The sequence below is a fragment of the Anas platyrhynchos genome, chromosome 1 (genome assembly GCF_047663525.1).
Source record: "Anas platyrhynchos isolate ZD024472 breed Pekin duck chromosome 1, IASCAAS_PekinDuck_T2T, whole genome shotgun sequence".
Lineage (NCBI taxonomy): Eukaryota > Metazoa > Chordata > Aves > Anseriformes > Anatidae > Anas > Anas platyrhynchos.
In genome coordinates this window covers 83,807,898-83,828,354 of record NC_092587.1, presented here as the reverse complement: position 1 = coordinate 83,828,354, position 20,457 = coordinate 83,807,898, and the positions used below count along the sequence as shown (strand labels likewise).

The 20,457-nt window shown below is 38.1% G+C and overlaps 1 protein-coding gene across 2 annotated transcripts in view; it reads right to left on the bottom strand.

Moving 5' to 3' along the window:
* Positions 1 to 20,457, bottom strand: part of SPAG17 (sperm associated antigen 17) — a 105,577-nt gene that overhangs the window by 24,765 nt on the left and 60,355 nt on the right. For both annotated transcript variants that reach the window (XM_072043692.1, XM_072043694.1), the window contains exons 22-29: positions 19,895 to 20,023; positions 17,822 to 17,935; positions 13,632 to 13,840; positions 9,403 to 9,523; positions 6,657 to 7,120; positions 5,731 to 5,860; positions 2,446 to 2,666; positions 1,357 to 1,501 (exon numbers count right to left, since the gene is read on the bottom strand). In XM_072043692.1, the coding sequence (XP_071899793.1) occupies positions 1,357 to 1,501; positions 2,446 to 2,666; positions 5,731 to 5,860; positions 6,657 to 7,120; positions 9,403 to 9,523; positions 13,632 to 13,840; positions 17,822 to 17,935; positions 19,895 to 20,023 (1,533 nt within the window). The remainder of the gene's footprint in view (positions 1 to 1,356; positions 1,502 to 2,445; positions 2,667 to 5,730; positions 5,861 to 6,656; positions 7,121 to 9,402; positions 9,524 to 13,631; positions 13,841 to 17,821; positions 17,936 to 19,894; positions 20,024 to 20,457) is intronic.

Sequence of the window (20,457 nt, the reverse complement as noted above, 5' to 3'; positions counted from 1 at the left end):
GGCATTAGCCACCACTGGGGTAGACGATGCAGCCAGTGCCACAGCCTTTGCCCACCGTTCTGTCTTGAGGATCACGTAGGGTGAGTGCCCGTGGACTGTGCAGATCCAGGTGCAGGGTTAAGGTGTACTTGTCGCCTCCCTCTTTGGCCAGTGGGATGGCCCTTCCTCAAAGGGATGCCCTCCCACCCAAACTGCCATGCCAACTGCCACACCACGCCCTTTTTGCCCACTCTGTTTGCTGTGCTCCCTAGGGGCTGCTTATGTGTTGGCTGTCATTACTGCTGGTTGTGCCCACACCTCATCAGCTGCTCTTGTATGAGTTGCTGGCCCCTGGTGGGTCTCTGTGCTCCCCTGGGGCTTCCCCAGCTCAGGAAAAACCCCTGTACACCACCATCCCTGGCTCTGCTGTGAAACCCACCCACACCAGAGCTGATCACCTCAGCGAGTCCATTCATCTAAGGATGGCCAGGTGACTACATTCTAATTTATCAGGTATGTAACTAAACATAATGATCTGGATATTTGTAACATACAAGTTGGAACACTGAAGTACTTAACGCCTGTGATACATGCTCTAGGATGCAAAGGAATTCCTGTTCAGCAGCACAAGTGATAGAAAGCAAATCGAACTGGTGTGTTAATTTGGCCACTGCTTTCCCATTGAATAGACAGGTCACTGTTTTGATTTTTAAAATTCCACACTGTTAACTGAATAATTATCTTTCCCTGTACAACCAGAACTTCCTACTTTGAACAGTTTGTCGGCTTGAGACCGACACAGTCAATATACACTTCATATCAATTACAGAAGACAGAACTTGTCCAGCAACTGAAGGAAGCATACAGAATACACTGCCAGCCACAAGAAACATGGATGACCATTAGCCTCATTTGTTTCAGGCAAATGTATCTACATGGGGCATTTTCCAAGGCCATATTCAATGAAATTCCAAGTATCTCCAAGGTTGTGGAGTCCACGGTTTGTCTGAGGATTGTAAGGATGCCCCAGTCCTTATACATATATTCAGTTAAGATTCAAATCAACTTACATGCTATATCAGGATAGGTGTAGGGAGGGCAATGAAAATAACAGAACTCTCAGGCACTGTGTTCACATGGTGAGGTGGGTCATACAAATATGTAAGTGGAAAGAAGGAAATTTACTTCTTTGCTGCAGTGTAAATTTTACAATGAATGCTGATGGGAAAAAAGAAAAAAAAGACCAGAAAGGCAAACCTAGCCTACACTGCATCATTGGATTTATTATCTAGGCTACTACCATGAGCCTTCATAAGTATATTTTGACAATTATCAAACATGATAAAGCAGAGATAAATGAGCCCCTTTTGATTTTACCTGTTTCCTCACTATCCTCAGGCACAAAAAGTTCTTTGCAGTCTTGATAAAAAGTTGTGATCCTAGTACCATCAGCATGATCTACTACTCTGCTACCATCCAGCTTCTCAATGATTATCACTTCATCATCTCGTACAGTCATAACCTGAAAGAATGAAGGAATATGGACATATATTAGCACTGAGATACCTCTAACAGCAACAACAGTAATACAAGATGATATGTATTTAAACTCTGAACAAGCTGGACTAATACAACTTTATCTAGTTCAGACACCGAGGATTTACATTTCCTTCAAAATCTGAAGCTTTTGTATTAGTAACAGTGTAATAAAATCTTTACGATGTATTGAAAGAACAGTCAAATCAAGCAAATCAATAGATGGTTAAGGACTGGTGCTACAGACAGGGGCTTAATTACTACTCTCTATGTCAATGAGCAGCTGGACTGATGACTACCTGAAGTACGGTGTTCATCTCTGGGGCTCCCAGCACAAGAAGGACGTATTAGAACATGACCAGAGGATGGCCGTGAGGATGACGAAAGGGCTGGAGCCCCTCTCCTATGAAGACAGGCTGAGGGAGTTGATATTGTTCAGCCTCAAGAAGAGAAGGCTCCAGTGAGACATTATAGCGGCCTTCCAGTACCTATGGATGGCCTACAGGAAAGCTTAGGTGGGACTTTTTGTCAGGGAGTGATGGGACAAGAAGTCATGGCTTTAAACTAAAAGAGGGCTGATTTAGATTAGATATTAGGTTAGAAATTCTTTACTGTGAGGGTGGTGAGGCACTAGAACAGTTTGCCCAGAGAAGATGTGGATGCCCCTTCTGTGGAAGTGTTCAAAGCCAGGTTGAATGGGGCTTGGAGCAACCTGGCCTAGTGGAGGTGTCCCTGCCCAAAGAAAGGGGGTTGGGACTAGATGATCTTTGATGTCCCTTCCAACCCAAACCGTTCTATGGTTCTAAGATTCCATGATTCTATGAACATATGCTACAACAGATGATGGCATCCCTGTCTCTTAAGAGTGCTATAATGATGGCATCCCCGTCTCTTAAGAGTGCTATAATAACACACAAAAAATAGTAGTACCGTTTCATCAGCTGGGTCAGTTGCCTGATAGATTAAGATTGGCTCCAGATCCATTCGTTTTGCTCCTTCAGTGCCCACTCGAATGCCTAATGGGGTTGTTGTTATCCAGGTTCCTGCCTGATTCTCCTTAGGTTGGTCAGAATCAACTAGACCCTGAATGGTATTTTCAGATACTTCATCCTTGTTTGGGTGTGATGCACCATTTCTGTCACTTCCTTTTCCTGCAGAAACAAAAATGTCTGTATTAGACTTTGTATTCTATAAGGCAAAAGACAAAATCTATCAACTGAAGAATTTCTGTGAGTATTGTCTCTGACAGAATGGAAAGAATGATTTACCAGACTAGACAGAAATCACAAGAGCTGTTACTCAAAGTTACTCTCTTTAATATGTTCATTAATGACATATAAAAACAAATAGCATGCTAATGATATCTGATTATGACATGACTTTGGAATGCACTATCAAAGCAGAACAGAATCTGACTGGCTTATAGGAAAAAAAGACATGCCAAACTATCCCATGAGCTTGAGGACTAAAGTAGTAGGAATTTGATAAAACCTAGTAGAAAGAAGTTTATGAAAGAAGGACTAATAAAAATGATTTCTGCTTCAGACAAGTTTGCAGCAGTCGAGTAAGATAAAGACCTGAATATACCATCCATATAGAATGAGTGTAAGTTATCACTGTGAAAGCAGAGTGACAAAAAAGGCAAATCCAAACCTATGGCACATCAGAAGAAAAGAGATACAGATTACATTGTGAAAGGTAATGGAGATATCTTATCAAGAATATGACAGAGAATTCTGGTCTCCCATATAGAAGAAAAGGAACTAGATAAAGTGTAGGCAAAATACAACGGCATGGTCTGGACCAGACTCTAGAAGTTTACAGCATACAAATCCTAGTAAACAAAATGCAAAAAAGATACAAATATTCACTGTAAGTTTGGCAAGACTAAGTAGTAGAGAGGAAAGGTGGGGGGGAAGGGAAGTGATTATAAAAAAAGGATAAGTAATAAAATATATACACTGGCCACAGATACTGAGACCAAAAATTAGAAGATGATTTGTCAGAGTAGTTCTCAATCATCCTTCCAGATATCCTAAGGAATATCCTAAAAACAGGGGACTGGACTTGATGAATCAGAAAATCTCTTTTTGAAAGACTTCTCTTAAGCAGCAATTTTTATTCACATGCTTCCAGTAAGTTATAAGTTAATGTTATGACAGTTCATAATCATTCTTTGTACTATGTAGCACTGACAGTGATCTGGGACCACACTCTGAGGTATGAAGCAAGTTGAGGGAGTTTGCAGAAGCACTCACCAAGCCACTTCCCATCATTCATCATCAGTCCTAGCTATCAGGGGATGTCCCAGTTGACTGTTGGCTAGCAAATGTGATGTCTGTCTACAAGAAAGGCAGGAAGGAGGATCTGAGAATCTACAGATCTGTCAGTCTGGATTCGGTGCAGGGAAGTTCATGGAGCAGATTATCTTGAGTTCCATCACAAGGCACTTAGAGGGCAACCAGGTGATCAGGCCCAGACAGCATGGATTTATGGAAGTCAGGTCCTACTTGACAAGCCTGATCTTCTCTGACAAGGTGATGCACTCAGTGGTGAGGGAAAGGCTGTGGATGTGGTCTACCTAGACTTCTGTAAGGCTTTTGACACCATTTCCTACAGCTTTCTCCTGGAGAAACTGGCTGCTCATGGCTTGGATGGGTGTACTCTTTGTTGGGTTAAAAAGTGGATGGGTGGCTGTGCCCAAAGAGTCATAGTGAATGGAGTTAAATCCAGCTGGAGGCTTGTCACTAGTGGTGTCCCTCGGACCTCAGTAACGTGGCCTGTTCTCTTCAATATCTTTATCAATGATCTGGATGAGGGGATCAAGTGCACCCTCAGTAAGTCTGCAGGCAACACCAGGTTAGGTGTGAGTGTTGATCTGCTTGAGGGCAGAAAGGCTCTACAAATGGATCTGGATAGGCTGGACTGATGGGCCGAGGCCAACTGTATGAGATTCAACAAGGCTAAGTGCTGGGTCCTGCACTCAGGGCACAGCAACCTCTACAGAGCGCTACAAGGTGGAGGAAAAGTGGCTGGAAAGTTCCACAGCAGAAAGGGACCTGGGCATTGACAGCTGGTTGAATATGAGCCAGCAGTGTGCTCAGGTGGCCAAGAAGGCCAATAGCAACCTGGCTTATATCAGAAATAGTGTGGCCAGCAGGACTAGGGAAGTGACTGTCCCTCTGTACTCAATTCTGGTGAGGCTGCACTTCAAATACTGTGTTCAGTTTTGGGCCCCTCACTACAAGAAGGACATCGAGGTGCTTGAGTGTGTCCAAAGAAGGGCAGTGAAGCTGGTGAAGGGTTTAGAGCATAAGTTGTATGAAGAGTGGCTGAGGGAGCTGGGGTTGTTTAGAATGGAGAAAAGGAAGCTTGGGAGATCTTATCATGCTCTACAATTACTTTAAAGGAGGCTATAGCAAAGTAGGGATTGGTCTCTTCTCCCACACACCAAGTGATAAGAGAAGACCTTAAGTTGTGCAAGGAGAGGTTTAGGTTGGATATTAGGAAAAAAATCTTCCCTGAAAGGGTTGCAAAGTATTTTAACAGGCTGCTCAGGGAACTAGTTGAGTCACCATCCCTGTAGGTCTTCAAAAAACATGTAGATGTAGAACAGTGACGTGGTTTAATGGTAGACTTGTAAGGTTAAAGGTTGGACTAGATGATCTTAGAGGTCTTTTCCAGCCTAAATGATTCTATGATTCTATGATAGAGAAACAAATAAATGTTTGCTTATCTGCCAAACACAGTAACATGAGAATACTGTGCCAGACCACAAATCCATACAATCAATTGATTATGACCAAGATTAGGTGCCTTGAAATACATGCAACAAGAAAGAAAAATGTTGCAAGTTCTCTGTGAAAAGAGCATTTCTGAACACCAGGACTAAAAACTGTGTAATACATAAGTAAAGATTTGACACTACCGTAGTTGCAAGGGTTTCTTTGAAATGACTGTTAAGTCACTCTTCTAGCTAGGTAGTTCTTATATACCCTTTAACTTAGAGTTCTTGCAGTTTAGAAGAAAAAGAAAACTGGAGTAGGAGAGAAATGATCTGCTGTGAAGATAACAAATTAGCAGTGTACAGCAGCTGAGTACAGATAAAATTTCATTTTTACACTGGCAGAATATTCAGGCTAAAGAAAAAAGCCCTTTATTTAGCATTATCAGCCCTGCTATCTTTAAATCTGCCTGAAACACTCAAAATGTTACCTTTCTTAGTGCTAGTCTCTGGTAAAGGCTCTGATTCTGGTAACAGTTCCATGTTATCTGGAATTGCAGGTGGTGGAAGGACAGGGCCAGAATCAGGACTCCTACTCACTGTGCCATCAGCAAACAGAATCTACAAAAAGCAAAGACATATTAGAGGCTAAAATAATTTCAAACAGTAATAAAGAGTCTCAAAAGTATGTGTCACTAATATAATAGTCACTAGAATAGAGACTAGAATATTGGGTTACTGGAATAGTGGGTAATAGAACTAAAAAAGTAAGACTGCCAGAATAAATACAAAAAAATAAAGAAGCTATCTTAAAAAGAAAGGACTGCTAATTACTATAGCTTACATATAGAATCAATGGGGATTATATTTAGAAACAAATAGGCATTATAAAAGCAAAGGTTATTCTTTGACTGCTTAAGTGGTCAAAGGTTGATGTCGTTTTATGAATGCCACTCTTTTTCTAGCAATGCACCTGTATCACCACATTGATCTGGAATTCAGTTATTCCATATGTCTAGAATTGCTGTTAGTTTTTTTATCCATCAAGGCAGCTAATAAAAAGTAGTCACGGTTATGTATATTATATCTGGTTTCTGAGAAACTAATAACTAATCCACACTTTAGATGTGTAATTCCAGGAATGCAGTTCTCAAAACTTTATTCAGCTGTTTCCTAAACCCAAAGTTGTCTAAATGTTCACATGCCTAAAAGTTTCATCATTAAAGCTCCACATGCACCCTAAATTCTGATTCTGAACAGAAGCCAAGAACATTTTAATCTTGACATAGCTGCAAAGCTCAGTTGTTACTTAACTCCTGCATCTATAAACTGGATACTTCTCTATGTCAGCTGACAAGCACAAGTTCAACAGTAATCCCATACACTGGCTGCTTCCAATTAATTCAACTGAACATACCCAGGTAGATCCATCCATCATGTACTTTACGACAGTTCCTTGTCTAGTGATGACTCTTGACACCTCTTGTTCTATATGACTTGCCACTGTTGTATATAGTTGAGAGTTCTTTATCTTTTGGGGATAACTTTGCCTAACAAGAACTTCCAGAGCAGGCTGTTTCGCCTTTTTTCTTTCGGTGTCTTCTTGCTTTACTTCACCTTCTGTAACCTCATGTTCCTTCTCTCCACTTTCCATAACCTCCTCCTTCACTGCTTCATTTGCTTCGGTTACAGCTTTCTCAATCTCCTCTTCCTTGGCTTCATCTGATTTGGTTTCACCTTTCTCAGGCTCTTCTTCCTTGGTTTCGTCTGCTTTGGTCTCACCTTTCTCAGGCTCCTCTTCCTTGGCTTCATCTGCTTTGGTCTCACCTTTCTCAGGCTCCTCTTCCTTGGCTTCATCTGCTTTGGTCTCACCTTTCAAATCTGAAAGCATATTCACAGTTACTTAATACTGTGCAACACACACTCAAACAGTGTAAAAACCCCAGCACCATGTTGTCTACAGGAGGTATGCAACTTAAGCTATTAAAAGTAACTCTCCTCAGTTTCCTCTGCGATCCATGGAGTTAGGGAGAGTCTGTATCAGAGAACAATTTAAAGCAGTTATCTAATTAGAAATTCCTGTGGAGGTGTCTGCTTTTTCCACATGAAAACAAGAGAAATTTGAAGAAGGATTTACTATGGATGCTGAACTTTTGGAAGACTGACATTTGGTGAGAGGAATCTCCTAACTTCCCCTAACAGAGAAAAAGTAACTGAGTTTCACCAAATTTAAGACTAAATGGAAATGAACTTAGATATTTTGTCTACTTGAACAAAAAAAGTTTTTAGATTAAATTATGGCAGTGTGTTCACTGTGCTAATGAGTATAATAGGCAGTTGTGTCAAGACACTACATATATGTGTCCATAACTGTTCCATTAACCTTAACTATTTAGTATTTGAACTTACGCTCCTTGCCAAATTGTATGTGTGAAAACCATCTGCATCCTCTTTACTGTACTTTATATCAGATTGATCAGAGCACATTTACCCTAAACTGCCAAAATATTTTGATATGAAGAGGGAAGGGATATCTGATAAGAAAAATGAGGGAAGAGTTTACTATTAATTCAGGCTTGTATGGCAAAAAAATAAAAATAAAAAATCAAGGTATTTCTCAACCATGTGATTATAAACCTGTGCTGTATCTTGGTGGACAATATAGCATTTCTAATGCTATTTAATAAAAACAACTTTTTTTTTTCTTAATTTATATACACTGGACTTGCTAGCTGGCTAATTTCTAAGAGGTATGGATGATATTTACTGTTGTTTCATCAGTTGCTAGGAAAATGAACGATTCTGCTGTTTTTTATGCAATAGCTCACATATAGGATATGTTGGAATTACTGGTAGCAAGATTTGGCATGTGTGATAAATCCTGGATATATAGGAACCTCTGAAATTGTTCCGGTCTATTTTCACCCACTCAGTCGCTCTAACACACCCTGGGCATGGATCCGTTCTACATAGGCATTAAATGACATCTGGATGCGGCCATTTTAAAAATTGACCACGTGACAAAAGAAAACTAAAATGCATTTGTCTGCTTCAAAACCCAAAACTTAAAAAAAAAAAAAAAAAAAAAAGAGAATTACAACAGTTTATGGTATGCAGAGATGAACCTCATGCTGATTTTCAAAAATGCAAGGAAATTGAAGCATTGCAGAAAAATATGTCTGGCACAAAAACTTACAGGTATATCTATGTACCTGATCATTCTTTGAAAGGAAATTCAAAGATAAGTGCATAAAGGGTTGTTACAAACACCCTGTCTGTACATTCTGGGTGACATAAAGCAAAGGACTTACTTGAAGTGGTTCCTTTTTCAACATGATTATATCTTTTAGAAAAGCAACTAAACCCATTTATAAAATATCTAGTAGAAGACAGTATATCACAGCACGGGTTAGTTTTGTTAGTCACTCTTAGCATTAAAAAATAAGCGTATCTTAAATCCAGTATAAAGGCACTATTCTTGAGTTTCAAGTCTCTAAAATTTGTAATACATTTGTATACTGTGTTTACAAGCTCTGCATTTACAAGCTGTCATCAAAATTCTGATTTATTTGTACTTCCACAATGGCACCAGTCACTCATTTAATCTTTATTTTGGTAATCAAATAAAGTTCTCTTGACATGAGCTCACAGTAAGATAAACCTTCTGATCCATTAATCATTCTTGCTACTCTGTCCTGAATATTCCAAACTATGAAAAACTTGCCTTGTAGACTTAACAACAACATATAATATTCCAAAGAAACACAGATACAGGTAACCTAATCTTACTGTTATCACTTAATATTCCTCTGTATATATGTATTCAGGAATTGAAATTGCTCCTTTTCACCTGTATTCCTATACATATGCATACTCAACAGATTATTCAACATGACTCCCACGGTATTTTTAGGGTTCCTGCTTCTCTCCCCCCCAGTCTAAATCCTTGCACTTTTAATGCAAATAATGAAAAATAGTGCAAATAGTGAAACACATTATTTATGTTGCAATTGCTATTAAATTGCTGATTTTTTCATAATGGCTATCTGAGACATTAATACTTCGTGTTGCTACATCTACACATATCAAGGCAGAAATAATTTCCTTCTGTAGTTTTAACTTCTTTAAAAACTCCTTATTCTACAGTGGCTGAAAAAACTAACCTTCAAAACTTTCACGAAGGAAAGTTAATACTAGTCCATTGGGACAGGAGACATTCAAGCTTCGGAAAGCAAGAGCATCTGAAATGACTTGTGTTTGGGAAGCTGGTTCTTCTATTTCCACCTACAGAGAGAAACATGAATTAGTTTTATTCCACTTGAAAAGACTTAAGAAAAAATTAGATTATTTATGTATGTATCAGACTTACCAAATATTTCAAAAAAGTACTTTCTATCAGTCATGTATAGCACTTTGAGAATGTATGGATTCTGAAGGGGAAACCTTACCTGATTTTTTTTTTTTTTTGATTATGCTATCTTATTTCATTCCTCTTCATTAACCCTTTAAGAAAAACTCTTCCAAACTTTATTAATTTTGCTGAGTCATTATGCTACCTTGTGCATGGTGTCAGGAAGATATGACAATACATGGATAACATGAAGTGGAAGACCATAACAGAACAGCACTGTATAATTGTGAACAGCACCTATAATTACTAAAAGAGCATAAAAGATAAGTAGAGCAGTACTTCCAGTCTGCTGGAAATATGGTAGATGAGAAGAGGACAAGAGGAACACTTGACAATCAAAAGGTGTAATTCTCTTTGTACTGCTTTGTAGTGGAAACCATCCTGATAAATAGAAAAGACGAGGATGACTTAAGGAATGTCTGAAGACACTAGAACATTTGGGAAATATACAACAGTGGATCCTTTGATGATATCTCCTCAGAAACATATGCGACAATGAACTACTCTATGCCAGTCCTAAGATGAAATTATTTTTTTTGCAGACAGGTAACAGAGAGAACTAGTCCTGGTATTATCCCATATTCTTGATTTATAGGAAAAGAAATATAGAGGAAAAATAGAAAAATATGGCAGATATTTTGCCCTATCATTTTAGATAAAGGATACTGTATATTTTATATCTACTTTACATATTACTGGGTAATTAAGGCTATCCTCATTACCCTAAGATCACAGGCACAGGAGTCATAAGGAAGACAATGAAGAAAAAGGTAGAAGTAAACCTCAGTTGTCATCTACTTCTCCGTTTCTAATAGTAAACAAACAAACAAAAAACACAAGTATAACTATATCAAAATATCAAGTATAACTATACAGTTTGAGAAAACCTACCTATTGTAAAAATTTCCAGGGCTAGACATTTCCTAGTTTCTCTGGGCAATCTATTCCAAGTGCTTTACCTTGTTTACCTTGTTTAGCCTTACTGAGACTTTCCTCTTCGTTAGCCTGAATCTCTCTTGCAAAAAATTAAGTTTATTTCTGATAATTTCTATAACAATTTCTGGTTATATGGGCTAACATAAGAGATGATGTTGTCCATTTAGCACTTTAGAGCAGGCTGTTCTGTCTCTAAGCTCTGGATCAAAGAAACCCAAACCAAGTCTTTTAACCGTTCCTCACTGGCCAAGTTTTCTAGACCTCTTACTGTTCCTGGTGCTTTCCTTAGAATTCTGCAGCATGGCCAATATTTTTCTTGCAGTGCATTATCCATAACTGGAAACAGCACTGCAACTGAGGCTTTACCAGCCCCGAATGGAAGAATAATTTCACATATTTAACAGGCTATTCTCCTGTTTATTCTCCTCAATATGGTGTTTGCCCTTCTCACAGCAAGATGGCATTGTTGACTTACGTATAGCTTGTGATCCTTTTCAACTCCCAGATCTTTTTCTGCATAACTGTTATTGATGGAATGGTCATCCATTCTGTTGATATATTATTTATGTGCAATTGTAGAACCTAATACATTTTCTTACTGAATTGCATCCTATTTTCTGGACGATGTCCATGTGAATTTGTCAACTTCACCTCAGATCTTGTCCTCTAAAATACCTGCAGACTCACATAGCTAGTGCTGTATGCACTAGCAAATTAATATTGATTTTTTTTTAGCTTTTATTAAAACACAAAAAATCACTGAAGACATTCTAAATGAAATCATAAAAAGCCTCTTGGAATAAAAGGAGGAACTTCAAGATGTCCTCATGACAGAATTTTAGTGAAAAAGGAATTTATGCAGTTTTTTTTTGGTACCATACAATTGCTGTATGTTATGCTGAGCGCTGTTTGGCAAATCCCTGCACCACTTTCAATGCTCATGCTTTATAAATATCTAGTTAAACTTGTGAAAATTGGCTCAGTAGCATTTTTTGTGGATACGGACAGAATCCATGTTGAAACAAGAGACACAGCATCACCTCATTCACTGGGTACCACAGAGCAGCATAGCTATGTCATGTCAGAGAGTCTTCCAAGGACATTCTCAGTACCTGTCCATTCTTATCTTTCTTACTACCTTTTCCTCTCATTTTCTGTTCACTGGAAGCTATTTCCTGTTTCAAATGTATCTATTGCAGTTAACCCTTCATTTCCACGTTGCCTATTCCACCTCTTTGAACAGCTTTGCCTAGCTCAGTTAACAACTCTTTAAGGATGTTTTTCTTAGAGTATAAGAACTGTCCATCTCCCTGTGTAAGAAAGTGATCAGGGAGGGCAGAAAACCAGGATGGCTGTGCAAGGACCTGCTGGTCAAACTGAGGAGCAAGAAGGAAATGCACAGGCAGTGGAAGCAGGGACATGTGGCCTGGGAAGAGTACAGGGATGCTGTTCGGATGTGCAGGGATGGGATCAGGAAAGCCAAGGCACAGATGGAACTGAGCTTGGTAAGTGATGCAAAGAATAACAAGAAGGGATTCTACAGGTACATTGGCCAGAAAGGAAAGGCCGAGGAGAGTGTGCCCCCTCTGATAAACAAGAAGGGAGTTCTCACAGAACTCTATGAAAGATGTTCAAGATCAAATGTTATGCTCTTCTAATGCACACGGCCATGTAATTTCTGTATTACTCTGTGATAAGTATTCCATAACAGAAATTCAGAATCTGTTTTTGAAATGCCATCCATCCTTTCCAAAGGCCTGTCCTGTGACAGAAATAACTTCAGCCATAGACAAAAACAGCTTCCTCAAGTTGCTGGTCCCTGGCTAATGATCAACTGGAAAGACCAAATTGCAAAGAAGGCTTTTGCAAAACTCTCCACTAATTAGGCTAACTGCTGGGTGTTGTGCTTCGGTCATAACAACCCCATGGAGCTGAACATGTTTTTGGAAGAGCAGCTATAAAGTTGCCCAGCAGAAAAGAACCTGAGGTTTTGGCTGACAATTGGCTGAAAATGAGACAGCAGTGTACCCACATGGCCCAGAAAGCCAATAGTATCCTGGCATATATCAGAAATATTGTGAACAGTGGGACTAGGGAAGTAATTGCTCCTCTGTACTTGGCACTGGTGAGACCGCACCTTGAGTAGTACTATGTTCAGTTTTGGACCCCTTACTACAAGAATGGTACTGAGTTGCTGAAATACATTCAGAGAAAAGCAAAAAAGCTGGTGAAGGGACTAGAAAACAAGACATATGAGGAATGTCCAAGGGAACCAGGGTTGTTTAGAGAAAGGGAGGCTCAGGGGAGACCTCATTGTTTTCTAACAACTACATGAAAGGAGGTTGTAGTGAGGTGGGTATCAGTCTCTTTTCTTAGATGACAAGTAATAGGATGTGAGGAAATAGTCTCAAGTTGCCTGAGGGGAGGGTTAGATTGGGTATCAGAAAGAATCTATTCACTGAAAGAGTGGTTAGGCATTGGAACAGGCTGCCTAGGGAAGTGGTGAAGTCACCATCTCTAGAGGTATTTAAGAGATGTGTGAACACGGTGTTTAGGGACATGGTTTAGTGGTAGACTTGGTAATGTTATGTTGATGGTTGGACTTGATCATATTAAGGGTCTAAATGATTCTATGACTCCAATTTGGTTCGGTAAAGGCTTTCCAGTACAGGTTGTGGAAAGCACAGAGAAGCTTTCTTATTTGGTTAAACTAAAAATTAATTTCTAGAGCAGTTCTAGTCAGTGAGAATGTAACAGGCTTAGCTGTAAAGCCAAAGTCAATAAAACATGTGGATTATGGAAGACTCACTGTTCTACATCATGGAGTCTTAAAGGATACCTTCATTAACAACTGCCAATATTTATACCCAGGAGCAATTGGAAGAGTAAAACATATCCTTAGAAGCACCATAAATTACTAGGAATTTGTTAAGGCACATCTCAAAGCCCTCTGAGACGAATATATTTGTCTATTACATAAGCTTCTATATTTAAATTTTGGTTCATTTCTTTTCTGTGTTAATTGGATAATGTCTGTTCTCTCACCTTTCCTTCTTCTTGTTTTACGTGGGTGTCTGGTGGTGGAGAGCTTACTCTGCTATGGCTTGCTTTTGTAGATGGCAGAGATTTTCCTGGTTTTTGTTTGACTGACTTATCTTTTTTTCCTGAAGCTGATGTAGTAGAAGGAAGAACAGTCGGAATATGAACAGAAGGGATGTTCAGAACTGTTGCTAAGACAGGATCTGTTTCATCATCTAAAAAAGGGAAAATAAATATTTTAATACAATTAAGTTTCATAAATGTAGTTTACCACATTCTATTTTTGATAATATTTCATACACTAAATTTTACCTTTGAAATAATAAACTCAGTGGAATAAGACAGAGGGACTGAATATATGAAATTATTTGGAAGATCTCTCCACAGATGGAATACTTGTCAATCTAAAAGAAATCTTGGAACTTGTTTCCAATAGCTTGTCATTGGTCTCAAAAATAGAAAATACAGCTTTGTTTTTCTCTTCTACCTCCAGAATACTTATATATGTGGAGACATTTTGAGTCTAGCATCTACGATAAAGTCACTGTTATTATGCTTTAACATAGGCTGATGAAGCATGGACTGACTCCAGCGTTTTGGACTCCATAGCTCTATTTTGCTAAAATGATTCAGAAAGATTCTGTTGCTGAGTCTCTCTCACTTCTTAAAAGTCAGTCATTAGGGCAGCATGCTAAGCATGCTGACAGGAAGTACTCATGTTGCCTTCCAAAACACTGACTTGAAAATAATATTAATATAAAATAAGATTTTCTGTAACACATTTTTTGTTTCAATGAACAAATATTTCTCCTTAATCTGAAAAACCCAGTCAGCTGTAACCCTAATCCTTTTTTTTTTTGACACATTTTTTTAATCACCTCCTCTTGCGTGAAGGCAGCTCAAGTCCCAAGACTACAATTCATGGAATAGCACCTTGTTTTCCATCCAGATAATTCAGGCAATTGAATTCCTGTCTGTTTTGGAAAATTTGTTACCCCAGATGGAGCTATTTATTATCCATATCTTAACCACATCCATATAGATAAAGGACTGAAAATGCCAGTAAGCAAAACATGATCCTCAGAAAACAGCTTTTTTTTTTTTTTTAAAAAAAAAAATAAATTAAATTAATACAGCAAGCTTGATTTGCTTAGTAGTTTCTGAAAGTATGAAGTTTAATGACAAGTCAGTCAGTCATTGCAAGAGTGTCTTTAGGAAGACTTTCAAAAATCCATTTTATAAACTCCTTTTGATTAAATTACTTTTTAATTTTGCTTCTTCCAATATTTTCTAATTTGAAAACTAATAAATTAGGCAAAGAAAGTTAACTAACTCATTGACAAACTGCAAGCCAAATAGCATTCAGACAAAGGGGGAAGAAATGCTTACAGAAGTGTGCTAATAAAACCATTCCAGTATGAGCTCACTGCATTTTCTGTAATGCAAATGAGGTGTTAATATATCTTCAGCTGAAGAAGATAAAATTTAGGCCCAACTGCTACTGTATTTATGGTTTCCAGAAAGGTTTTGGCTTAGATGCTTTTAGCATCTAAGATAAGAAAATGCAGAGCCCACATCAAAAATAAAATTCTAAACTACTAGAAAGGCTGTCTGTGTGTTCTGGAACATCTGTCTTATAAGTAATTCTGGATTTATGGGAACAGCAAAAGTGACACAAAAATTAACAATCATCTAGAAACTATTACCAGGTGATAAAGTCATAATTAGAAGCCCTTGGAAAACAAGCCTTCCACCTCAGGTTTTAAGCTAAGCCTCAGTTTTTGTGATGGTGCCAGCATTAGGGAAATGCACCAGTATCTCAATACATTCATGACCTTTAGCTGATAGGAAAATTTAGATCAGCGTAAGGATTTTTGAAGTCCTCATTTTCATTAGCTGATACGTGGCTGACACACACATCTGATGCTTTGTTAGGTGGCTCTGTTTTCAGGTGCTGAAATTTATGCTGTGTGACTTTTATAGTTCACTGGAAGTCTGAGGAAAGACAAACAAATCTGTTTTATTTGTAATATGCCAGAAATAAGTTCTTAAATAATTATATGAAATTGGAAAGTTTAAAATTCTCCATGGCAGCCATTGTGATGCACATTTATTAGACAGCATGACCGTTTAATAAAAAAGCAGTAGTACTGACCTACAGATGGCTAATGAGCAGAAACAGCTGACCAATAAGCTTGGACAGAAGTAATTCTCTACCAAGAAGCAGGATAGGTGACATGAAGGACTCTGAGGCAACTGACCTTTAAAATCATTTGCGAACATGATATATCCTTTCAGGTTTGTCTAAATATCCATGTGAACACTGCAAATTAGGTATAAGCAAGCGCTCACATTTAGTGACGGCACTATCAAGCATGATAAGTGGAGCATGATCAGTTTCAGATGACACTTTCCAGAGTGCTGAATTTAGGAATAAAGGCTATTATAGGCTCTCAACCCCTAAGGAAATTTCACCTACTCTTTTACTATGGTTGCCCTGAAAAATAAGAACTCATTGTCTGAGGGTAACAAAGACAGAATAGGTTGTTGTGACTGATGGAAAGTGTCTTTAGAAGTCTTGAGAATGATGGGAAATTCCAGAAGACTGTCAGAGTAAGGAAGGTTTCTCTCCTGCTGAAAACAAAATCAGATCTCCAGCACTGGGAGATGTGCTCTCAGGATTTCATCCAGGCACAAAGACAGGTGCAAAGGTTATATAATATCCTGATGTGAAAGTCCCACAAGTGCTCAAGCAGTACATCACAAGGTGATGAGAAGCTTACTCCTAAGTCAAATGTTAGATTTTGGTCATGCTAGAGAAAACAATTCAGAACTTAAAAGTTTGTTTAACTTAAACATCATTAAAAGTCAACCAAGAAATAAAAAAGATACATAAAGCTGACAAACAATCTGGGGATTTTTGACATCTTAACTTCAAGAAAGGAATATGGTAGATATAAAATGAGAAAAACAAGAAGAACAGAGAGAATTATAGAGGTTCCAGAAAATGATTCAGTAACGCAATTTAACCAATCCATGGGGAGAAACTATAGATTACGTGGCATACCATTCTACATTAGGGATGGATAGTGTATATGAATAGCCTAAGCCAGAGTTTTTCTGGTTAGAATTTTTTCGAGCACTTATAATACAAATGCCCACAGGGGAACATAGGCATAAGCAAATGATTGTAGAAAAACTGCAAACCGTCATAGCATACCAGCCAGTCAGAAGTGATGCAGTAAAGCTCAACATGGCAAGGATTATTCTAATGTAGAACAGGTTGCTTACGGTATATGTGAAAAAAACCTGAACATCACCAGCTGACAAGTAGGTGTTTAGACACGTCTCATGCCAAAATACATGAATTTTCATAGTCAACTACATTGTGGATGCTATCTTTGCTCAAGTTTAAGAATTTCTTTTTTAGTAGTTTTAATTATTCAAATACATTTTTCAAATGAATTGAGTGTATAGTTGAATGGTTTACTACGGTACACACAAAGACGCATTCAATTAAATGTTTTGATATTTTAAGAGCTGAAAAATGCTGGGATCATTTTCTGATCAGAGGAGGGTTTCACTTTTATTCATATGATGGTTTCAGTGGCCTTTCAAATGTAATGGAAACAAAAAGTTCTTGGTAAAAGCAGACGCTATTTTCACTGTGGTTTTTTGAAGCAATTGCTTCCAGTTGGTGAATGTGTTTATTGAAAGGCTGAGAGAAATCCCTCATTATGACTGCACAACTGTAGCCTAGAGTCCAACTCCTAACATAAAATGAAAGTTCCATAATCACCTATATGAGTTAACAAAAATATTATTTCTTGGAAAACCAAGAAGACTCCTCAGCAAATCACATTTTCTTTGGCTCAAATTAACTGGCTGATTTTGCTGGACTACTTAATAACAATACTTTCAAGTTTCTCATTGCACTGCTCTATTTTCACAGTAAGTAAAAAATGCATGGAGACCTCCCTCCATTTTGAAATCTGAATCACAGAATATTCTTGACAATGTAATCTCATCTCAAGCCTTGCTGAAAATTCCCCACCATGTAGTAACAGCTGCTAAGAAAGGCAAAATTGCATGCAACAAATTATTGAATAAGGGGTGTATGGAAAGAAAAAAAAAAAAAGAAGAAAAATAATTCCCCCTATGGTTCTCAAATATCCTCTTCTATTTGCTTACTTTACCTGCTGTCTTCCCTGTAGGTCCATAATAGCTCAGGGACAGCTGGATTCCATTTTCTAAGGTGGCTGAAAAAGATCCAAACTTGCTCACAGCTTTCTTTTGATTCTTCATTTTTCCTTTAAAAAAAAAATAAATTAATTTTACAGATAGCAACACATACAAGAACCACCTGACCTGCAAACCAATGACTGGTGCGAACAGTGGCACCTTAAGGTGGATGACTAACCCATAAAATAAATAAATACAGGATGGGAAATGCTTTATAAGGGTGATACCTGTGGTGCATTGCCTGTCATTCCACTCATACGGTAGTGTATGATAGTCAGTTTTGTATAATGTACCTGTGGCCATCCATTTACAAATAGCATTCTTATTAGCTATGTCTGTAAGAACAGGTTTAATAGCAACAATGAGTGAAAAGTCTTTTTTAATTTAAACAGCGGAAGAAACAAGTTCTAGAGTCAGGTTTTCTGTTTCTCTCCCGTACTGGCTGACAAGAATGTTAAACTGCTCATTTCTATCACATGGTGGACTGCTGTTTACACAGAAATGAAGCCTCCCACTGGTGCCAAATGACTACGAGTTGCTTCAGATGTTAACACACTGTGATTGAAAGTACCATCTGACAGACCCCAGACTGACACAGGACCACTTTCAGAAGGGCAGACAAGAAATATCTCATCTGTGGAAGGGATGCAAATTTTCTATTCATCCAACCTACTACTATGTCAATGGTGGCAGCTGCTGCCAAAGAGAGGAGTAGGAACAGGATGCTTTCTAACACTGAAGAATAAAAGAACTAACACATCTACTGAAAGTCATACTTTTCCAACACTCTTCAGCTCTCCATGAGCAATCCCACAGTGCTTTTAGCAAATATATACACATATTGTTACAAAACACTTTCCTTCCTGGAACTACCCTCGGCTGGGTTCAGGAAGGATTTGGATTCAATACTCGTGTAAGTTAGCAACATGGCAACCAGCAACAGATACTGCTGAACTGCAGAAAGGATCTGTTTCCACACCAAATGTCTTGAGGAGGCAATAATTCTACAGCCATATGATCCGCAAAAGGAGATCCAGTTCAAAGGGGAAACTCTTCCCTTTCCAGGGAAATTTATTCTGGGCATAATATACACAATTCAGTTTGCATTCTCTTAGGCTTTCCCAGGCCACATTAAGATCAGGAGTCTACTACTAAAGAAGAGAATTCTTCTCTTAAGGAATAGTGAATCTGTTCAGTGATTTCCCTGCCTCAGAGAGTGCTTTGCACCTGTTGTCCTGCACTGTGCTTACTTCTATACCATGATAAGATCTCTACGTGATGCTTAAGTCAGAAAACTGGATTATTATTTAGTCCTGTGTCTTTTAATGACTGGGTCCTCCTCCGATCTCAGATACAAAGAGCTGTCTCCCCACATAAGTTAACATTCCATACAACACAGTCCACAAGGGTGAGGACAGAGGCAGAAGTGCCCAGTCTTTGCCATCTCCTGACTCAGAGGGTACAAAGACCAAAGACTCTTTCAACTCCAACTTGTTGGAGCTGTTCTTGATCTGCAAGTTTCCAAGATTCCCCAACAGATTATTTCAATTGTAAGTCTGTCTACTGAAAAAAATATTTCTACATCTTCTTTGGACTTCTGATCTGGACAGTGAATTGTAAAAGAGATGGTACTGGCCAGAAAAATGCACATTCACTTTTTTTTTTTTTTTTTTTTTTTTAATGAATGTTACTAATAGCTAAGCATTTCACTTACACCTTATGGTGGAAAAAAAAACTTACATTCACAGAGATTCTGATGTATTTGTAATTTTGAATGACGCCTAATAACATAAATTCCTGCCCACATTCTTCATTTGAAATTACGCATCTATTTGGAGCAACACTGATCTTATTCACCCTCTGTAATTAGGAATTTATTTCATGTTAGCTGATAAGGTTTGCACCCAACTACTAAATATGTCATATTGTCATATATGACATATGACATATTTATGACATATATGACAATATTCATATATGTCAATATGAATATTAATTCTTTATATCAGTGATGTCAAACCACTAACCTGATGTAATTTTATGTTCATCATTATTTTCTTGCACTTCATTTTCTGTTAAGATTTTCTTGGGATCTGTGATATGAATGAAGAAATTGTGGTTGTCCTTTATCACTTTCAACTTCACCAAGGTTAGACCTGCAACGCAATGGAATACTATTACTTCTCCCACCAGGCTTCAGAACTGACCTCTGTCCCCAAAAAGCTTGCACATGCAACTACAAGGTACACGAAAAAGAAAATTGCTCAGAACTGGATTCAATTGCTTACTATTGGCAAAGATGACAAAATTAAAGTTATCTGAGTTTAGATTGTGTGACTAAAAATTCAGAAAACTTCCTGACAATGAGATCTGAAAGGCTGCAAAATATCTCTGTTACTTAGAAATGTTGCATTTGACCGCACATAGTATTGGGACACGCATTCTTGGAATATCTTGCAGTGGTTGCCGTTGAGGATATAAATATGAACAGATTTTTCATTTCTAATTTTTGATACTTTATCTACCAATTGCTAACCTACTATAGCAAAATGTAAACTTTAGCAGTAATAGAGTCTAATATGGAATTATA